Source organism: Lampetra fluviatilis, chromosome 5, assembly GCF_964198595.1.
Source record: "Lampetra fluviatilis chromosome 5, kcLamFluv1.1, whole genome shotgun sequence".
NCBI lineage: Eukaryota > Metazoa > Chordata > Hyperoartia > Petromyzontiformes > Petromyzontidae > Lampetra > Lampetra fluviatilis.
Window position 1 is genome coordinate 7,413,723 of NC_136279.1, and position 18,679 is coordinate 7,432,401.

The 18,679-nt window shown below is 52.2% G+C and overlaps 1 protein-coding gene across 1 annotated transcript; it reads left to right on the forward strand.

Annotated features, from left to right (window-relative positions):
- Nucleotides 1–364: 364 nt before the first annotated feature.
- Nucleotides 365–11,001, forward strand: VNN1 (vanin 1). Its single transcript, XM_078856255.1, has 8 exons — nucleotides 365–616; nucleotides 2,552–2,688; nucleotides 3,681–3,885; nucleotides 4,731–4,784; nucleotides 5,757–5,994; nucleotides 8,435–8,823; nucleotides 9,714–9,884; nucleotides 10,789–11,001. Exons 1-8 carry the CDS (start codon nucleotides 365–367, stop codon nucleotides 10,999–11,001), a joined length of 1,659 nt encoding a protein of 552 aa, XP_078712381.1.
- Nucleotides 11,002–18,679: the final 7,678 nt, after the last annotated feature.

An 18,679-nucleotide genomic window follows, 5' to 3' on the forward strand; every position in this document is an offset into this window, starting at 1 on the left:
ATATATAACATCCGTACACAATTCTGCCTGTCGCCTGATGAGGCTGGTTGTAATTACTGGCGAAACGTTGTACTTGAATTGTAAATGTCGTGGGTTTACTCTCCAACACACCGGTGTGCTGCACTAGCAACTAATTGCATTTTTTTGTTTATGTGATAAACCGTACTAATTGGCTGTGCAGGGTGGTGGCGGATTTAACGAAAAATGTATATTCACACGATCGAACCCAAAAAAAAAACCGCCTCTTATGGATACATACATACTCTTGCTCGCTGACTCAGCTACTCCCTTCCTCCTCCCCTGCCACCGCCTATAAACCCAACAGCACGTGTGCAGGTGCAGTTACGTCCAGACGCTGTTGCTGATGGAAGTCCGGGGGTATTATTGGTGGTGCTGGTTCGGTGCCCTCCTCACCCTGGCCACGCTATTGGGGGGCACCCAGGGAGCTACTCAGGGCTCCACTGGACGCCGCTTCACGGCGGCGGTGTTGGAGCATGCCGTGCTCCTGCCGCCCACCCGCGCACAGGGGACCCTGCCCACGCGGGCAGAAGCCCTGACGCTCATGCACAGCAACCTGGACATCATGGAGCCTCTCATCCACAAGGCGGCCAGTATGGTGAGTTCGGCCAATAACAACACGCCTTGGCTACCTCAATAGGAGATAACACACAATAATCGTACTATCTTACTTTTATAAGTATTTTTTTGTCTGTCTGTGTCTCTGTCTGTGTACACACCCTTGTGACGCTTTTAACTCACAAATTGCTGGCTTTATATTTCAACAAACTAAACACGTACGACGCAATAAGCCCCCGACCGACAAATTTCGATTTCTTTTTCCCATCTGTCAAATGTAAAGTAGTTAAATTAACAATTTATTACTATTTATTAATATATTACTACGCTGAGTTCGCGCCAAAGTAAGCACCTGCGCATGCGCGAGAACGCTGACCCGTGGTTGGCCTTGCAACACACACACACAATTGGTGGGGGCGAGGAAAAATCCTCATTCACGTAAAAAATGCCAAAAAAATATACACAACGCTGACGTAAATTCTTCACACTGTTATGTCTTCTTCTCCCCCCACCCCAATGTGTGCAGTTACTACCATAGAGTCGGTAGATACTACTATAGTCCATAGATACTACTATTGAAGAGCGGGTGGGGGGATGGTTGGAGGGGGGTAGCAGCCCAACCCCAGCCGGCCAAGGCGCCACCTTGGCCGGCTGGGCAATCTAGGCGAGACCGGGGGCTCTGCACGGGACTAGGCCTCACCACGGCACTCTGTTAATTGAGTAGAGTCAATATATACTATTATAGAGTCGGTATTTACGACTATAGAGTAGGTAGATACGACTGTAGAGTAGGTATATACTACTGTATAGTTTGCATATACTGCTATGGAGTCGGTAGATATTACTGTAGAGTTAGTAGATACTACTACGGTCAGTAAATACTACTACAGTCAATAGATACAAAGAGTTGGTAGATACTACTATAGAGTCAGCAGATACTACTATAGAGTTAGTAGTTACTACTATGTTCAGTAGATATTACTATAGAGTCTTAGTTACTACTGTAGAGTCAGTAGATATCCCTCACAGCACCGTCGGTCACTGACATCGATCTCTCCAGTGCCAGATTATCCTAGTAGCAAAAGCAGCTACATATGCGACAGGCCCTGCACTTTCAAGGGCCTCGCGCTAAATGCTTTCAAGCTATAAATTCCGCTTCAGTGATTCTGCACTTGCTTTATTACCATAGTGCTATACCGCCTTCAACTTTTATGAACGATTGGGTGTTTAAGGTTAGTGATTTGTTGTATTATATGGCTGTATAGCAAATGAAAAAAATACAATTACTTTACTATGCAAGTTAAAAATGTCTTTTAAATATGTATGTGTTTTTTTTATTTAGGGCCCCTTTACAACATATGCTACAGGCCTCGCACTAGCTTAATCGGGCACTGGATCTTTCCGCTGTCTTGCTTCGACGTTTGCCCGTCGTCAGCGCTGTCCAAAACTGTCGCGTGCTGGGAATTGCACGCATGACTTAAGCACACAATGTTTTAAATGTAACGTGCTTGAATTCACACGGCGATGCTGCTGCACCACCTCGAGACAAGAACTGAAGCCAACACCGGCGCAGCGAAGGAGTGGTCGCAGGAACTTCAGCAGGGCCCGCGAGTGTGTGTTTGGAATTTAGCTGAATGGAAGTTACAGAACTATATATATATGTTTTGTTTTGTTTGTGAAATACTACACTTGAAAACGCGGTCAATTCAGAGGCAGCTGACACCTGGATTCGAACCCAGGACTCAGCAGTCTGCCAGCTCAGTGCTCTGTAACTTTCAAGCCATCTGGCCCCCTATAATAAAAATGTAGCCTCTTAATTCATCGAGGGAGATTCCAACGCTTGGGTCGTGATGTTGCTGTGCGTGTTTTTGAGTGTTTGCTCTGCCTCTCTTGCACGAGATGACGAGACGACGTCCCTAGCTCTCTTTCACGAGAGACGAGGTCTCACCCGCGCGCTCACGTGGCACCAACCCAGGGAGCGGACATCGTGGTGAGTCCGGAGGACGGTCTGTACGGATGGACGCTCTCACGGGAAGAGGCGCAGTTCTATATGGAGGACATTCTCGATCCGAGCACTCAGCTTGGCTGGGTGCCCTGTGAACAGCCTCCCAGGTAAAGATCCGTCTGCAAGATCACATCATCTTCCCAGTTGTGAACCTCGCAGGTGAGTTTATCTTCCCACGTGAAGTCATTCTACCGTCGTCCACTCCGAGGTGACCTCTTCAAAGACACCAGTGTAACCATCAACTGCATCAGAAGACACACAGGCCGATGGGCACACTTCCTACATAAATTGAAAATTAAAGGAAAGCTACGGTATGAAAGCTACGGTCATGTGATTGTGGCCATGCAACCAAAACTATGGACCGTGTAGTGAAACCACTGCAGGTATCGACATTGGCATTTAGCTCCCGCACATATTTTCATCCTACGCAAGAATGAAAAAGTTAATCTCACAACGGGAACCCCCCCACCACCAGCAGCTGCCGTCTTGCCATTAAAATAACCGTCAACTGCCAACTCGTAACACACATTTCTCTCCAGCACCATACACAACTTCTGCTGTCCCACCGACGTCGTTCCTTCACAGCGACAGCCTGGCCCAGACTGGCCATAGGGCACTCCGATGGGCCGGTCTGTGTGGGAAAATTGTGATCAGAGTAAAATAGAATATATATACATATTTTTTAACCCCAAAAATACATATATACATATATTGTTGTTATTAAAATATTTAATTACATCGAATGTGTATGCTTCATTGCTTATTTACACCCTCAGTTGGCATTAAGTCCCCATATTCAGCAACTTGAAAGATTCTTTCTCACCGGCCCATTTGTTTTTTGGACCGACTCAAATGGGCCAATGAGATCGCACAGCAAAATCACGCGAATTCGTCACATCGCACATCGGGCTACTCGTATGCAGTTTGTCGCACAACCCATTGAAAAAAATAATGCCCATGCCCGAATCTGGGCCGGTGTGTTTACAAATAGCTGGGCCGATATTTAGTCCCAGTCCGTGACTGGTGACAGTTGTTGAGCCACATCGATTCACAGCATTGCCTCTCCTCCTCCTCCTCCTCCCCCCCTCCACCGGGCAAGCGCAAACGATCCGGAACCGGGCTCGGTGCTGTCGAGGCTCAGCTGCCTGGCGCGCAACCTGAGTGTGTACCTGGTGGCGAACCTGGGCGACGGGAAGGAGTGCGACAGGGGGAGCGACCCGCGCTGCCCACCGGACTCGCGCTACCAGTTCAACACGGACGTGGTGCTGGACCGGCTCGGCCGCCTGGTGGGACGCTATCACAAGGTGCGGAAGCTTCGAGACGCGTTTCCCAAGTCTCGGACTAGTACAAAAAAAATCACAGAATTAGAATCACAGCAAGGATAACCAATAACAACTCACCGTCGTGTTAATCCACGCAATTCGGGCCTCGATACAACATATCGAACGATTCGGACAAAATATCACCAAAGACTGGAAAACCTGGACTTGGTGCCACGGTGGCGAGATGTTAACTACCTCGCCTGGTATACAGGAGGTCGTGGGTTAGATCCCAACCCTGACGCCTGTATATTTGGAGTTTGCATGTTCTCTCTCCCCGTGGTCGCATGGATTTTCCTCCTGGTCCTCCGGTTTTCCCCTCAACATTGAAAAACATATATTTAGAGTATTTGGCTGCTATATATTTCAACGTGATAAGCCACTTCGTTGAGCTATCATTTGTGGCCAGGTCGCTTCTGAAAAAGAGCTACGTAGCTCAGTGGGCCTCACCTGGTAAATAAACCCCGGTGCTACACTGTCGTTTGCAGAGCACCTAACCAATGTGCGTGCATGTTCCTACAGTGGAACGGCGGCAAGGTGTTTCGCGCACTGCGCTACGAGACCCAAGTTCCGATTTCCAGTCACGGTTTAACGTCGTTGGCGAGCGATATTTTAACCCAGTTCTACATCGCCCCTACTTCGATGTAGTCTTAACCGAGTAACCGAGGCTGTGCGTAAAACATCAAGGAGAGACAAAAGCGGCCGGGTCGGGTGCTGGCCACACCGCAGTGCCTCGTGCTACGTGCACACTTAATATGTACTCGATAATAGCACTCGCCCCACCAGTCTATGTTAGGCTACGCAGAGAATATTTGCCTTTGTTCCCACAGTATCGACTCTTCATGGGCGAAGATCAGTTTGACCAACCTGCCGAGCCCACACAGGTAGGCCCGTGGAGACGACGCGTCAATCCGTCTCTCGAGTCGACTCATTTGCTGGAGAGGCGTGTACCAAGTCGTGCGTATGAATATTAATGATTGTGGTCTGTGCAAACTAATAATATCCATTACCCAGGAAAGTTTCGAGTCCACTCTTGTTAGACGGGTGGGGGATGGGGTTCCTGATATATTAGTGATGTTCGCCAATATTGGTTGAGCCCTAAAGCTCAACCATTGACATCGAACAAAGCTCTAAATCTCAACCACTTACATCATACAAAGAGTGAAAGTTCACCACCAATGTCAGGTCAGGCAGACATCCCTCACCGGCCTGGTGGAGACCTTGCCGGGGCCTTCCCTTATCATGGACCCATCAGATGTCCCAATGACGCCGCAACCTGCTGCTATGTCAGGGGCCATACGCGTCACAGAACAACACAACGGGTCGCAGCTGTCCAAGCGACCTGACGGACTGGCTGAGTGGGTGGTGGGGGACGGTGGAGGGGGGGGACTTGAACGCAACTCATCATTGCATGCATTGCCGTCCCGAGGGTACGGCAAACCGGGGCGACTGCCCCGGGCCCCGCGCTTTGGGGGGGGGGGGGGGAGGAGGGGGGGTGGTATGCTTTCACATCACGGTGTGAGATGTAATACTTCTGGTTTAAATTTCGATTTAAAGCTTTCGTGACTCCAGGAATTCATATTCTTGGTTCTTTCGGTAAAGCTGTGGTTTTCACACCTGATGATGATTGGTTGTGTTGCAATCGAAACGTCGTGAAAAGTTTATAGTTTTTAAATTATTATTTTATTATTTCCCTTCTACGTGACTTTACCGAAAGAACCAAGAATATACTTCTGGTTTAGTTGGGGGGGGGGGGGGGGAAGTCCACATAGTGTGATTTTCCCCGCAACCTCTCCGGCCGCCCCCCCCTCCCCGGCTACGGACGGCCATGGTCGTCGCGTGGGTTACGCGCGCAGGTCATCGTGGAAACAGACTTTGGGCGGCTCGGGGTCTTCACATGCTTCGACATCCTGTTCCGCGCGCCGGCCGTGCAGCTGGTGGAGGAGGGCGCCGTCGACACGGTGCTCTTCCCCACAGCGTGGATGAACGTGCTGCCGCACCTGAGCGCCGTGCAGTTCCACTCGGCGTGGGCCATGGGCATGGCCGTCAACATGCTCGCCGCCAACACGCACAACACCACCAACCGCATGACCGGTGAGAGGGGTGGGGGGCCTAGCCGGGGCCTTGACGTTTTTTCAACCGAGATGGTTAAGCGTGGACTGCACTATGTCTGTACGTCCGTCTGTGGAGAGCGTTACTGCATTCGAGGTGTCCGTCCGTCTCTGTAACAGAGGGTGCATGCATGATACTTCTCGTAAAGACGATCCAATACCGAACAACACTGTGAGGTGAAGTTGTGCCGTTATAAGAGACTTACTCAAATCAAAACGGGACGAGTGAATCAACGAAGGGTTGCCCGAAACCCAGAGATGAAAAGTTGATAAACTTCGAAATAGAAAAATGTGCCAAAAACAAACCAGAGCAAATTAATTTTGCTCCCGGCGCTAGCTTTCAGTTTCCGTGTCACTAGACAGTTCTTTCCGGGCGGACAAGACGGGACGGGCAGACCAACGGATGTGTGGGGGCCGACGCCTGCCCCACCGCCCTCGCTGGGGAGGTGGAGTGCTACATTCGCCCCCTTCACTCCCTCCTCCACCGCATCTCTCAGCTCCCGCCGGGCCCCCGCCGATTGTGTGATCGGTCCTCCCGCGCAAGCGCCCTCTCGGAGAAACATAGCTAAAGTGCTGGCTCACCGCCGCACGGGGTTACTCCGCACACGCTCACGTACACCACCACTAATGCGAAGGCGGCTGCGTGAACGCGTGCACCCCTGCTAACGCTTATATTTTAATATGCGCCCGCACCACGACCAACGCTAAAGCGGCAGCACGAACATGCACGCTTCTGCGGGCGATTTATATCATAACCCACGCACGCACTATGACTACCGTATTTTCCCGCATATAGCCCGCATACGCATATACCCCGGAAAAATAGCGTTTTGTGTAAAACAAATTTCAGATAGCCCGCACCTCCATATACCCGCATGCATTCATATATTTAACGTCGTTACCGCAGCTTAATTCCATCATATTAATACGAAGTTTACATTTGTAATACATTCCACTATCAATTGTTAACACTAAAGTCATAACGTACACAAAGAAAACAAACTAACCGGAAACGAGTGAACTTAAAACAGTAAATAAGTAACAAAAGTAAATATCCAATAAACAAGTAACACATAAATGGTCGATAATAAGTGCAGTTTTAGCACTGGTAGATTGCGCACTGCGCAAACAATAGCGGCACTACGGTAACGCCGTTGCCTCGCCCCCAACCCCCCCACCTCTCTCTCCCCCCAGCTCTCCCGTCGCCGGTAAACAAAGTGCGCCCACTTCAAACATTGCCGTTTAATTGTACAAACAATTATAATAATTTAAAACGTGATAACATGTGCAATTTAGTGTGAGTGGTTTATTCAGCAGTGCTTTAGTCAAAGGTAAGTGTTGCATAGTAGATAGTCCTACCATGAAAAAATTAAACGATTTAGACACGCCACACGTGAAAATATTTTTGGGATAGCCCGCACCTCCATATACCCCGCAGGGTCTTGTTTTGTTTGTAAAAAGTGGTATACCCCGCGGGTTATATGCGGGAAAATACGGTAATGCTACAGCGGCGGCGAGAACGCGCGCGTCCCTGCTGACATTTATATTCTAACACGCGTACGACAGTTAACACTACAGCAGCGACGCGGACACGCGCGCACCTGCAGGCGATTATTTTAACGAGCGCTCGTGCTGTGGCTCTGCCCTCACTCTCGCCGCGCATCCGCCCACGCAGCCGCTCCACACAAAGACTAGCCTTAAACAGCGGCGCAAATGCGCACGCCGCGAGGCCGCCCGGCTGGCGAATACACACCCACGAGTGTGCACTGGGATTTCCCTCTGACCTCAACGTCTGCGGTGTTCGCTTAATATTTCACCCTGGCCCCTCCACGGTGCTGTGAGTGACTCATTGCCGATGGCTCGTGCGCCCATATAATTTTAAGCCAATTTAGGGTGGGCCGCAATGTGTCCTGGGGGGGGTCAGCCAATCTCCTGGCACCGGGAAACCGCGGTACTTGCCACCTAGGGGCCCTTCGGATGATTAATCGTGCTGCCAGGCGATCCCCCGCCGGGACACTACGTGTGTGTGTGCGTTCAGGGCGAGGGTAGGGGGGGAGTCGCGGCGCTTGCGGAGTGGCTCCGCGGTCGTGGCACCACAGATGGACGGTGCTCGTGGATCAACACTTACAACCGCAGTTGTAAAGCAGTGTTCTTCATTGCAAGGCCTGCAGGCCGCCTTTAATGCGGCCCGCGACAATACACAAATATGAAACCGCCCCCATATTATGCTGCTGTCAAACCCCCAATGGTTTCAAATGTGTGGGGGCCCTCACACTTGATGATGTCTTCTTGGCGAAAGTGAGCCCCCCCCACCCTCCCTCCCTCCACCTCTGAACATTAGCTAAGAACACTGTCGCAAAGGCTTGTGCGCGCAACATAACAACAACAAAATCTCGCCTTTCACGGCACGCATCCCACCGCAGGCAGCGGCATCTACAGCCCGGACGGCGCCCGCGCCTACCACTACGACGCCGTCACCGGCAGCGGGCACCTGCTGCTCGCCGACCTCGACGTGAGCCCGCGGGCTCCGGGGTACCAGCGGCCCGACTGGGGCCGCCACGCCTCCGCACTGGCGCCCCCCTCGCCGGGCGCCTCGTCGCCACCCTCCTTCACCGCCGACGTGTTTCACGACCCCTTCACCATGGTGCTGCTGGCCGCCGGCGCCGGGAACGCGTCCGTGTGCCACGGGGAGCTGTGCTGCCACCTGGAGTTCGCCACGGAGGCGGCCGAGGAGCCGCGGGCAGCCGGGGAGCTGCACGCGTTGGGGGCGTTCAGCGGCCTGCACGTGGTGGAGGGGCAGTACTACCTGCAGGTAGCATCGCCTGTGACGGCGATGGTGGTTGTGGTGGCGGTGGTGCCTAGCACCTAGTCTGGTACGAGGGCTGTGGTGACGTCACCGTCGTTTTGTAGCAAATTGCGGCTGTTGGTGTTATTGGTGGGGACCGGTGGGTGTAGCGGTTAGCATGCCGCACCACGAACCCGGCAACCCGAGTTCGATTTCCGCTCATGGCCAACACCAGTGACTATTTTCCCAATCCGTCCTGGGCCTTCCTTAGGTCGACTCAGCCTCAAATGAGTAGCTGGTGCGGTGTGTAAATACAGTCACAGCATTGCGTGCTTTCAGATGCGCTGGGGTCGTCTGGAACGCTCTTCCTGCCGATATTGCGAAACCACTGGAGCTGTACACTTACGTAATCTCTATTGAAAAATAATTTCTTGAGAATTGCTTTTAATGTTCAGTTTGTTGTCCTTCCTCCCGCACCTCCGAATAGCACGGTAGGCTCCGTATGGTGTGAAAGAAGTTCAGCATACCCACGTACATAGCACTACAGAGGCCGTGGCTTCGCGCTGTTTGTGAGCACACCTCTCTCCACGTGCCGTTAATTCTAAACTGAAATATTTTTTTTTCCCAGGTAAGGCCCATTGAGCTATATAGCTCTTTTTAAGAAGTGACCTGGAGACAAATGATAGCCCAACGAAGTGGCTTATCACGTGGAAATGTATAGCAGCCAAATACTCGAAAGGCATGTTTCTAAATATGGAGTGAAAACCCGGAGGAGCCAGAGAAAAATCCAAAAATACATACATTAGGGTCGGAATCCAAACCACGACCTCCTTGTATAGCAGGCGAGGTAGTTAACATGTCAGCACCGCATCACCCCATTTCAACCCGTGCCTCACCCCGCGGCGCATGACCTGTAGATCTGCACGCTGCTCAAGTGTGCCGGAGCCGAGAAGGAGACGTGCGGCCATCCCACGGAGGAGGCAGCCACGCGCTTCTCCCGCTTCTCTCTGTCCGGGACGTTCGGCACCCGCCACGTCTTCCCCGAGGTGCTGCTGAGCGGCGTGGATCTCGCTCCAGGGCAGTTCCAGGTGCGCGGGGGGCGACGTCATCGCACGCACGCACGCACGGCATCTGATCGTCCGTCATGACCATCATCATCATCCTCGTCGTCATCGTCGTCAGCGTCGTAGGAGTCATTCTACGTCCACCGTACCAACGCAGTCGCCGATCATTTTGTGGGCGCAACGTGGTGCTGTGACGCGCACACGCACGCACGAACACACGCTCTATTGCCCGGGGCTCTGTTCACTAAGTAATGCTTTCCAACCAACAATACAAACTCAACACTGTCATCGATAACACTGCGATTGCCTCTTGGCCATGTCACAGAGGGAGGCCAGAGAGAAAGAGTGCCTAATTGAGTAAATAACAGTGCTTTCCCTATTGGGATAATGCATCCCCCCCCAGGAACTCTATAGGAATGTGAAATATCCAGCACTGGCTGTAAACACCTCAATGCTCTTTGAGTTGGACTGCACTATACACACCCACGGTTGGTTCCCTAAGGCAGACTTTGCAGCAGTGAGCATTGGCGACCAATGCTGCCCTGTTGACGAGTCCTAATCACGAAGACACCGGTCCACGGTTGTCTATCCGCCACATCGCAGCTGCTGTCAGTCGGTCACATTTGCTCAAATGTATTTTGATGGTGACCTGAGACGGCCACAAATCGCTTCTTCGGGAAAATAACGATGGGTTTCGTTTTATCTTTCACAAGTGCGCAAATGGCCGCGTTTCTTTTTGCTAATATTTGCGTCTTGTTTGAAAGTTGTAGCAGCAGCAGCAGCAGCAGCGTCTTTTCTCAATGGGGGGGGGGGGGGGGTCAGTCGAGATAACGGGACAGACGATATTCCCTTAGCTTCCTGTTGAAATCCGTGCCAATCCAGGGGAGGTTTCCACTCGAGGCGTTTTGTGGTGTGACTGGCCACGCAGGTCCTGGACGATGGGCGTCTCATGAACTCGGACGTGGGCCTGCAGGGCCCTCCTCTGTCCGTCACGCTGTTCGGCCGCTGGTACGAGCGAGACGAGGGTGATTGCTGTGGTGGAGGCCCCGGTTCTATCGGACGGGTCCGCTGGCAAGTGGCGATGCTCGGGCTCTGCACGGCGGCGTTGGCGATGCTGCTGACCGGCGTTGCGATGTGGTGACTCCTGTGGACGGGGCGCTGAGACTCATACTGCTGTGGAGGAGGATGAGGAGGAAGAGACGGGAACGACGATGGGAGAGCGAAAGGGACGAGCGATGAAGGGGGACGAGCGATGAAGGGGGAAGGGGGGGGGCGCCACGAATGGCATGGGGGGACGGAGCGCGCTGTTATAGGGAGAGTAACGAGACTGGCCAATCAGAGACGAGTACTGGTCTTAACCCCAACACTAACCCCAACCACACGAGCAAACCAGACCCAAGCACTACTCACCTTAACTCGAACCAAACTCTCCAACCAGATCCGAGTCTAACCGCTAACCTCAAGCACACTCGGCAACCAGACCCTAACCCCTAACTTCACTGACACTACTCAACGAGACCCTTTCATTACCCCTAACCTGTCTCCAGTAGCCAACCAGACCCCAACCATAACTCTAACTCACACGAGCCAAACACACTGGCCTATATTGACCGCCCACATATTTACTGCACCCTAGAATCGCCACCCGTGCCCACATGGTGAATGATTTCACGAGCTGTAGAAATTGTGTTTGTTTTAAACCGAGATAAATTTAGTGGAGAGGGACTTTATTATTCATTGCGTGTTGACAACTTTGTAATTATGCTTTGTAATGACGCTTGGCCCGAGTTGCATGCATTGAGAGCCCCTGCCATTCATGACCGCATTCTGCCTGTTTAATCGGTACTGATTAAAAACAAATAATGTAAATGTCGCGTTTGAATGAGCTTCATTGATAAAAATGTCCTCTTGAGTGTGGGAGGAAACTGCACGCAGTACAGTACACAGACAGAACCAATGTACAGTTTCAAACATCATGGGACATCCCTTTCCAGTATCAAAAAATAGCAATAGGTTTTACCTGTTCTGGCAATAAATTAGTTGTGTTAGAATGTTAAAACACCAAACTGAAACCTTTTTGCAAGGAATCACGTCTGCATTAAGGGGCCGTCCATAAATGACGTCACGCATCTAGGGGGGGAGGGGGGTCAGACATTTGTGACGATGTGTGACGAGGGGGGGCGGTTGAGAAATGTGACAACATCAGAGTGCAGCGCCACATTAAATACGCACTACAATGGCAATAGTTTAAAGCGATTTGAAGCATGTTTTATATATTTGGGGGGGGGGGGGGGGGCAGAGTTTTGTGACGTCATATTTGAGGGGGGGTCTGACATTTTGTGACGCCGTGTGACGAGGGAGGGGGGGGTCAAAAATCGTCCAAAATCGCGTGACGTCATTTATGGACGGCCCCTAACCACAATACTTGCGGTGAAGTTTAAACATCTTAACACCTGTTTTATTGCTGTTTTATTGCCACATTCCTGCGGAGGGAGCTGGTAGGAACGTTGGGTTGCTCGGTCAATGGCCAGGGTCAACGGCGGCGTGGTGTATTCCGCAAATATGCCCGACTGTGAGGGCGGGCACAAGCCGGCGTGAGTAGGTCAAACGTTGAATTTTATAAGGGCACCACGGGGTGACCAGCCCCTCCCCACCCAGCCCTACCCAGCCCCACCCTCTTCACCCAGCACCTCCCCACCCAGCCCCTCCCCACCCTCCCCACCCAGCCCCTCCCCACCTTCCCCTCCCCACCCAGCCCCTCCCCACCCAGCCCCTCCCTGCACGACGGACGGACACAATAATCCCATGTGGGTTGGTGTAACCAGGAGGTTCCTACCAGTAAAAAGCTATTCTTAGTTTCAGTTTGCTGAGCATAGGCCCAAAAGTCCGACTGAAATATCGATACGTCCAGTAACAAACTGCACCGTCACAGTTGCACTAATTGACAAAGGGTCAATATGGTTCAGGAGCAGAACGAGATTGTGGCGTGTCCTGCAGCGTGGTGCTTCAACACAGCTACTGACGAGGCGAAACCCGTCTGGAAGACCGCAGCATGCGTGGGTGATGCAATACAACGAGTGAAGTTTACAGGAAGACAACAGAAAGAGTGACGAGGAGGTGATGGGTCGCCGGTAAGTGTGGTAGTGACTGAAGAGAATCACGACTTAAAGCTTTCGTGACTGCAGGAATTCATATTCTCGGGTCTTTCGGTAAAGTCACGTAGATGGTTTATAAAAAAAATAACAAAAAAAACTACGACGTTTCGATCGCAACACAAGCAATCGTCATCAGGTGACGATTACTTGTGTTTCTTTGTTATTTTTTGTTATTTTATTTGAACCTATCTACGTGACTTCACCGAAAGACCCCAAGAACATGGAGAGAAACAGTTGCTGAATCATCAGCCACCCTGGCTGCTACTTTACGTTGAATTATATCAATGACAGTGAGCTACATACGGAGGGGAATAATATTGTCCGCACACGGGCATAGCCACACGAATCGGTTCCCCGCGTCTAAGGGCTCTGCTGCCATCTACTGGCTGCATCGTAGCCCTCTGCTAGCTGGGTTGGGTGTCACGCGTGCTGAGCTCTGGGTTTGATCCACAAACTATAACGGCAGTGGAAAACACATTCCTGCGGAGGGAGCTGGTAGGAACGTTGGGTTGCTTGGTCAATGGCCAGGGTCAACGGCGGCGTGGTGTATTCCGCAAATATGCCCGACTGTGAGGGCGGGCAAAAGCCGGCGTGAGTAGGTTAAACGTTGAGTTTTATAAGGGCACCACGGGGTGACCAGCCCCTCCCCACCCAGCCCCACCCTTCCCACCCCCCACCCAGCCACACCCAGCCCCACCCAGCCCCTCCCCACCCTCCCCATCCAGCCCCTCCCCTCCGCACCCAGCCCCACCCTCCCCACCCAGCCCCACCCTCCCCACCCAGCCCCTCCCTCCCCACCCAGCCCCTCCCTGCACGACGGACGGACGGACACAATACTCCCCTGTGGGCTGGTGTAACCAGGAGGTTCCATGCAGTATTATCGTCAGATCTATTAGACACATTGTAATACAGACATGTTGTTCGGCAGGTGTCTAGCGAGCAATTATCAACTCCATGACAGGAAATGGGTTTTGTTTTGCCAGCTCTTTAGGTCAAGGTCATGCCCTTCCGGAAAGTGAGAGTTACTTTGTTAATTTTATTGTGAATTACTGTTACTTGCATTATGCATGTTGTTTCTCGAGTTGATGATGCAAATAAATCATCATCAGCCACGATCAATCCACTGCGGGATCAAGGCCTCTCCAAGCAAGTGCTCATCTCTCATCATCGATCACGATGCACACGATCCGTCTGGTGGTACCTGCACGCGGGCTGACATCAGTGCTCCAATCTCCTCGGGCGCGTTCCCTCCTTTGACTGTCGCTCCATCGTTGGCCTCGACCATTGTCCGTTACTGCTGTTCTAGTGACGTGTCCTCCTGCAAGAGGCCCCCTGACGCAATAAGTCAATAATATCCGTGTGATTTTCTCCAGGCGGTGCCCCCCGTGTACAACGTTAAATATTAACGCGCAGGTGGTTGGAGGAGCTATGGATCCTGGCCACCTGAGTTCGATTCCCGGCCACGGCCAACAACAGCGACGAGCGATATCTTAAACCGATCCTGGCCACCCCCCACGGCCCATCGCAAGATGCGCACTGCCCAGCATGGTGAAGTATGGTCAAGCAACCCCCCATGATTCTAGATTTGAAGCTTTCGTGACTGCAAGGAATCATCTTCTTAGGTTTTTTCGGTAAAGTCACGTAGGTAAAACATCAAAATGAATGAAAATAAAATAAAATAAAATAAAAAATCACGACGTTTCGGAGGCAACACAAGTCTCCGTCATCAGGTGGGACCGTCACAGCCAGATTAGCTGCATCAAGTGACCCCCCATGACCGACAAGACATTGGGAGGGCTTCATCCAGCAGCGGGTTGACAAAAGGGCTACTACAGTTTGTTACTGTCATTCATTTTACTAACACACAACATAAACAAGCGGGATTTTGTGTGTGTGCGTGTGAACGGCAGGTCATTTGTTTGAGTCAGCGGCAGTAACGCGAGGACCAAAAGTTGCTCATAAACATCACAGAGCAGAGTCCACATCACGAGCAGCCTCAACGTGATGATGGGCACATCAGTGGGAGACACGAGACCGAGGCAGAAGAGTGGGAGACACAAGACGAAGACAGCGGGGCTGCGTCGTCACGGATTGGAGACAAGTAGGCATGTACCGATGCGTACGTTATACTGGTAGGAACCTCCTGGTTACACCAGCCCACAGGGGATTATTGTGTCCGTCCGTCCGTCGTGCAGGGAGGGGCTGGGTGGGGAGGGGAGGGTGGGGAGGGGCTGGGTGGGGAGGGGCTGGGTGGGGAGGGTGGTGAGGGGCTGGGTGGGGAGGGTGGGGAGGGGCTGGGTGGGGAGGGTGGGGCTGGGTGGGGAGGGGCTGGTCACCCCGTGGTGCCCTTATAAAACTCAACGTTTAACCTACTCACGCCGGCTTGTTCCCGCCCTCACAGTCGGGCATATTTGCGGAATACACCACGTCGCCGTTGACCCTGGCCATTGACCAAGCAACCCAACGTTCATACCAGCTCCCTCCGCAGGAATGTGTTAATTGTGCTCGCGATCAGCTCTCGAAGTCGCATCCATCTGCCGTGGACATGCGATGCACAACCAGGCTCAGGTTTGCTTGGCTTCCGAGTCGGCGGGTTTGAGAAATTCGCAAACGGTCTGTGTGCGATCCACCAGCCCTCGCATCCGAAACACTGCCTGGAGCCTGACGGGCATCGTGCGCGCAAAGTAAAGAAGGAGGAACTTCTCCCTCGTGGGTGGAGGAAGAGGGGAAGGAAGTGTTGAGGTGTGACCTCATCCCCGACCCCCGAAGGCAAAGGGGGGCAAGTGCTGATAGCGCGCACCTATGAAGGCCGGCACGTCACACGATGGGGTGTGTGGCCATCGCCACGCCCAGCCACCTTTGTCTACACACCGCGACAGATGCTCATTTTTAGGCTGAGTCGACCTAGGGGAGCGCCCAAGCCCGGTTCAGATAATCGTCACAGGTGTTGGGGGAATCGAACTCGAGTCGCCCGCTCAGTAGCACAGCGCGCTAACCGCTGCACCACCACCAGCTACACCGCCGCTCCCCTACACTACCACCACTGCACCACCACCACCGCCGCACCTCCACCACCACCACCGCCGCCGCTCCCCTACACCACCACCACCGCTGCACCACCACCACCACCACCGCCGCACCTCCACCACCACCACCGCCGCCGCTCCCCTACACCACCACCACCGCTGCACCACCGCCGCCGCACCTGCACCACCACCGCCGCCGCACTCCGACAGCCACTCCTCGTGTGCACACGGCTCCACGCTCGCGCGGCGTGCAGCAGCAGCAGGCGAAGCAGGTGACACCACCCATGTGTAATGCACACACGGCCTTGGCCGGTGGTAGACCGCCGACTTAAAAGAGCCGAGACATCCTTACTCACTCAAGACATCCTTACTCAAGACATCCGTACTCAAGACATCCTTACTCAAGACATCCATCCGGTCGTTACTTTACAAGGCTCGCCCTCGCTCACTCTTCACTTCCTTCACGAGTTTCTGGCCATGAACACAAAGTGTTAAAATTGATGCAACAAACGGAGAGTGGGCGGGTGGCTCCATCACCAACCACAAACACACCGCTCGGAGTGCTCGTTTAAGGCTGAGTCGATCTAGGGGAGGCCCACGGGTTTCGTTACCGTGTAATGTGCGACACACAAAGCACGCTCGCGCTGATATCGTCGATACGCGACTGTAATGTTATTTATCCGGTAAAATTGAAATTTATTTACTTTCAAAACAGTTTTTTTCGTGTGTTCGGGAGGGAGTTAGAAATGTGTGCGGGAGAAATCAGAATGTGAATTTATCCTGGGGGAATCTGATGAGCCACGAAGCACTTTTTCACAGATTCTTAGTCGGAGCCGGGATCAGAAAGTTACATCGGCTCAAAAATGCAATGAAGGATACGAGAGTAAGACGGAGAAAAGTTAAGCAAGCAACTCATAAAATTATTAAATAACCCAACATAACAGGGGATGCCAAGGGATCTCGCAGATGGGTTCCTGAACCCAGTGGCCGTTCTCGACTGCCAACGCATTAGCAAACACCCCGCGGCCTCCATGCAGCGGGATTGGAAGTGTTCTGCCAACCCTCGCATCGGGAATAGCTAAAGACTGTGCACACAGCGAGAATTGTCCAATTGTTACCGTTGCGTACGGCTCTCGTCTGACGTGCATTCGGGTTTGACCGCGACCGACAACAGCACATCAGAGAACAGGGATGGCCTTTACTCTGCACTAATTACACTGTGTAACATAATTTTTGTTTTTGGGTACTAAGTGTTATTTTTTTAATGCTTATGCCTCAAAAGTACAGAAAATGGCTATTATTCCCCACACACTTTTAATTTGTGACCAGGACTTTATGTGAACGAAAGACACAAATGTACACGTTTTCTCATTGAAAATAGGTAAATTTCCAAAAGCAAGGTTTGTGGGGAATATTAGCCATTTTCTGAACTTTTGAGGCATAAGGAATTAGGAAATAACACTTACTACCCAGGAAGAAAAAAACACGTTTTTTGGTTACACAGTGTTATCACTGCAAAGCTCCCCCACTTCTCCATTTTGGAGTGGAGGGAGACAGTTAAGGAATGAGGGTGGAGAGGGGTGTGGTGGTGTCAATCCCCTCCAAACTTCGTGTGCACACGGCCCCACTTGCTGTGTTGCACACGGCTCCACGTGCTGTGTTGCACACGGCCCCACGTGCTGTGTTGCACACGGCCCCACTTGCTGTGTTGCACACGGTTCCACTTGCTGTGTTGCACACGGCTCCACGTGCTGTGTTGCACACGGCTCCACGTGCTGTTTTGCACACGGCTCCACGTGCTGTGTTGCACACGGCTCCACGTGCTGTTTTGCACACGGCTCCACGTGCTGCGTACCACACCGGCCCCACGTGGTGTGTTGCACACGGCCCCACTTGCTGTGTTGCACACGGCTCCACGTGCTGTTTTGCACACGGCTCCACGTGCTGTGTTGCACACGGCTCCACGTGCTGTGTTGCACACGGCCCCACTTGCTGTGTTGCACACGGCTCCACGTGCTGTTTTGCACACGGCTCCACGTGCTGTGTTGCACACGGCTCCACGTGCTGTTTTGCACACGGCTCCACGTGCTGCGTACCACACCGGCCCCACGTGGTGTGTGCCATAGTTCAGGACAACTCGGCCGGCTAATCAATTGCAACTCCACTCGACACGAGCACTTCAAGTATCCCTCTCGCTGTCACCGTGTGGTTAACTATTAACGTGCCCTTTTACAACTCAACCAAAGAGTATAGATTCCTGCAGTCACGAACGCTTCAAATTGAGTTTGATACTCTTACTATTCATGATTTTACCAGGTGAAACCCACTGAGCTATATCGATATTTTTAGGAGCGACCTGGCCAAAAGTGATAGCTCAGCGAAGTGGTTTATCACGTGGACATGTACAGCAGCCGAATACTCTAAAAGCGTCCTTTTAAACGTGGAGGGGAAAAACCGGAGGACCCGGAAAAAAAAATCCACGAGGAGAAAATGCAAACTCCAAATATACAACAGCAGGCATCAGGTTCAGGATCGAACCCACGACCTCCTGCATCCTTGGCGAGGGAGTGAACACCATCTTTGCCAACTGTGGAGACCCCGTATGCTATGAAAAAAATGAACCCCCAAGTTAACCGCA

What these genes read in the sequence shown, in the direction of transcription:
- VNN1 (XM_078856255.1), top strand. Translation starts at nt 365, where the DNA reads ATGGAAGTCCGGGGGTATTATTGGTGGTGCTGGTTCGGTGCCCTCCTC. An exon ending in TGGTGGGACGCTATCACAAG is followed by an intron (nt 3,886 to 4,730) that starts GTGCGGAAGCTT and finishes TTGTTCCCACAG; the next exon opens with TATCGACTCTTCATGGGCGA. An exon ending in AACCTGCCGAGCCCACACAG is followed by an intron (nt 4,785 to 5,756) that starts GTAGGCCCGTGG and finishes TTACGCGCGCAG; the next exon opens with GTCATCGTGGAAACAGACTT.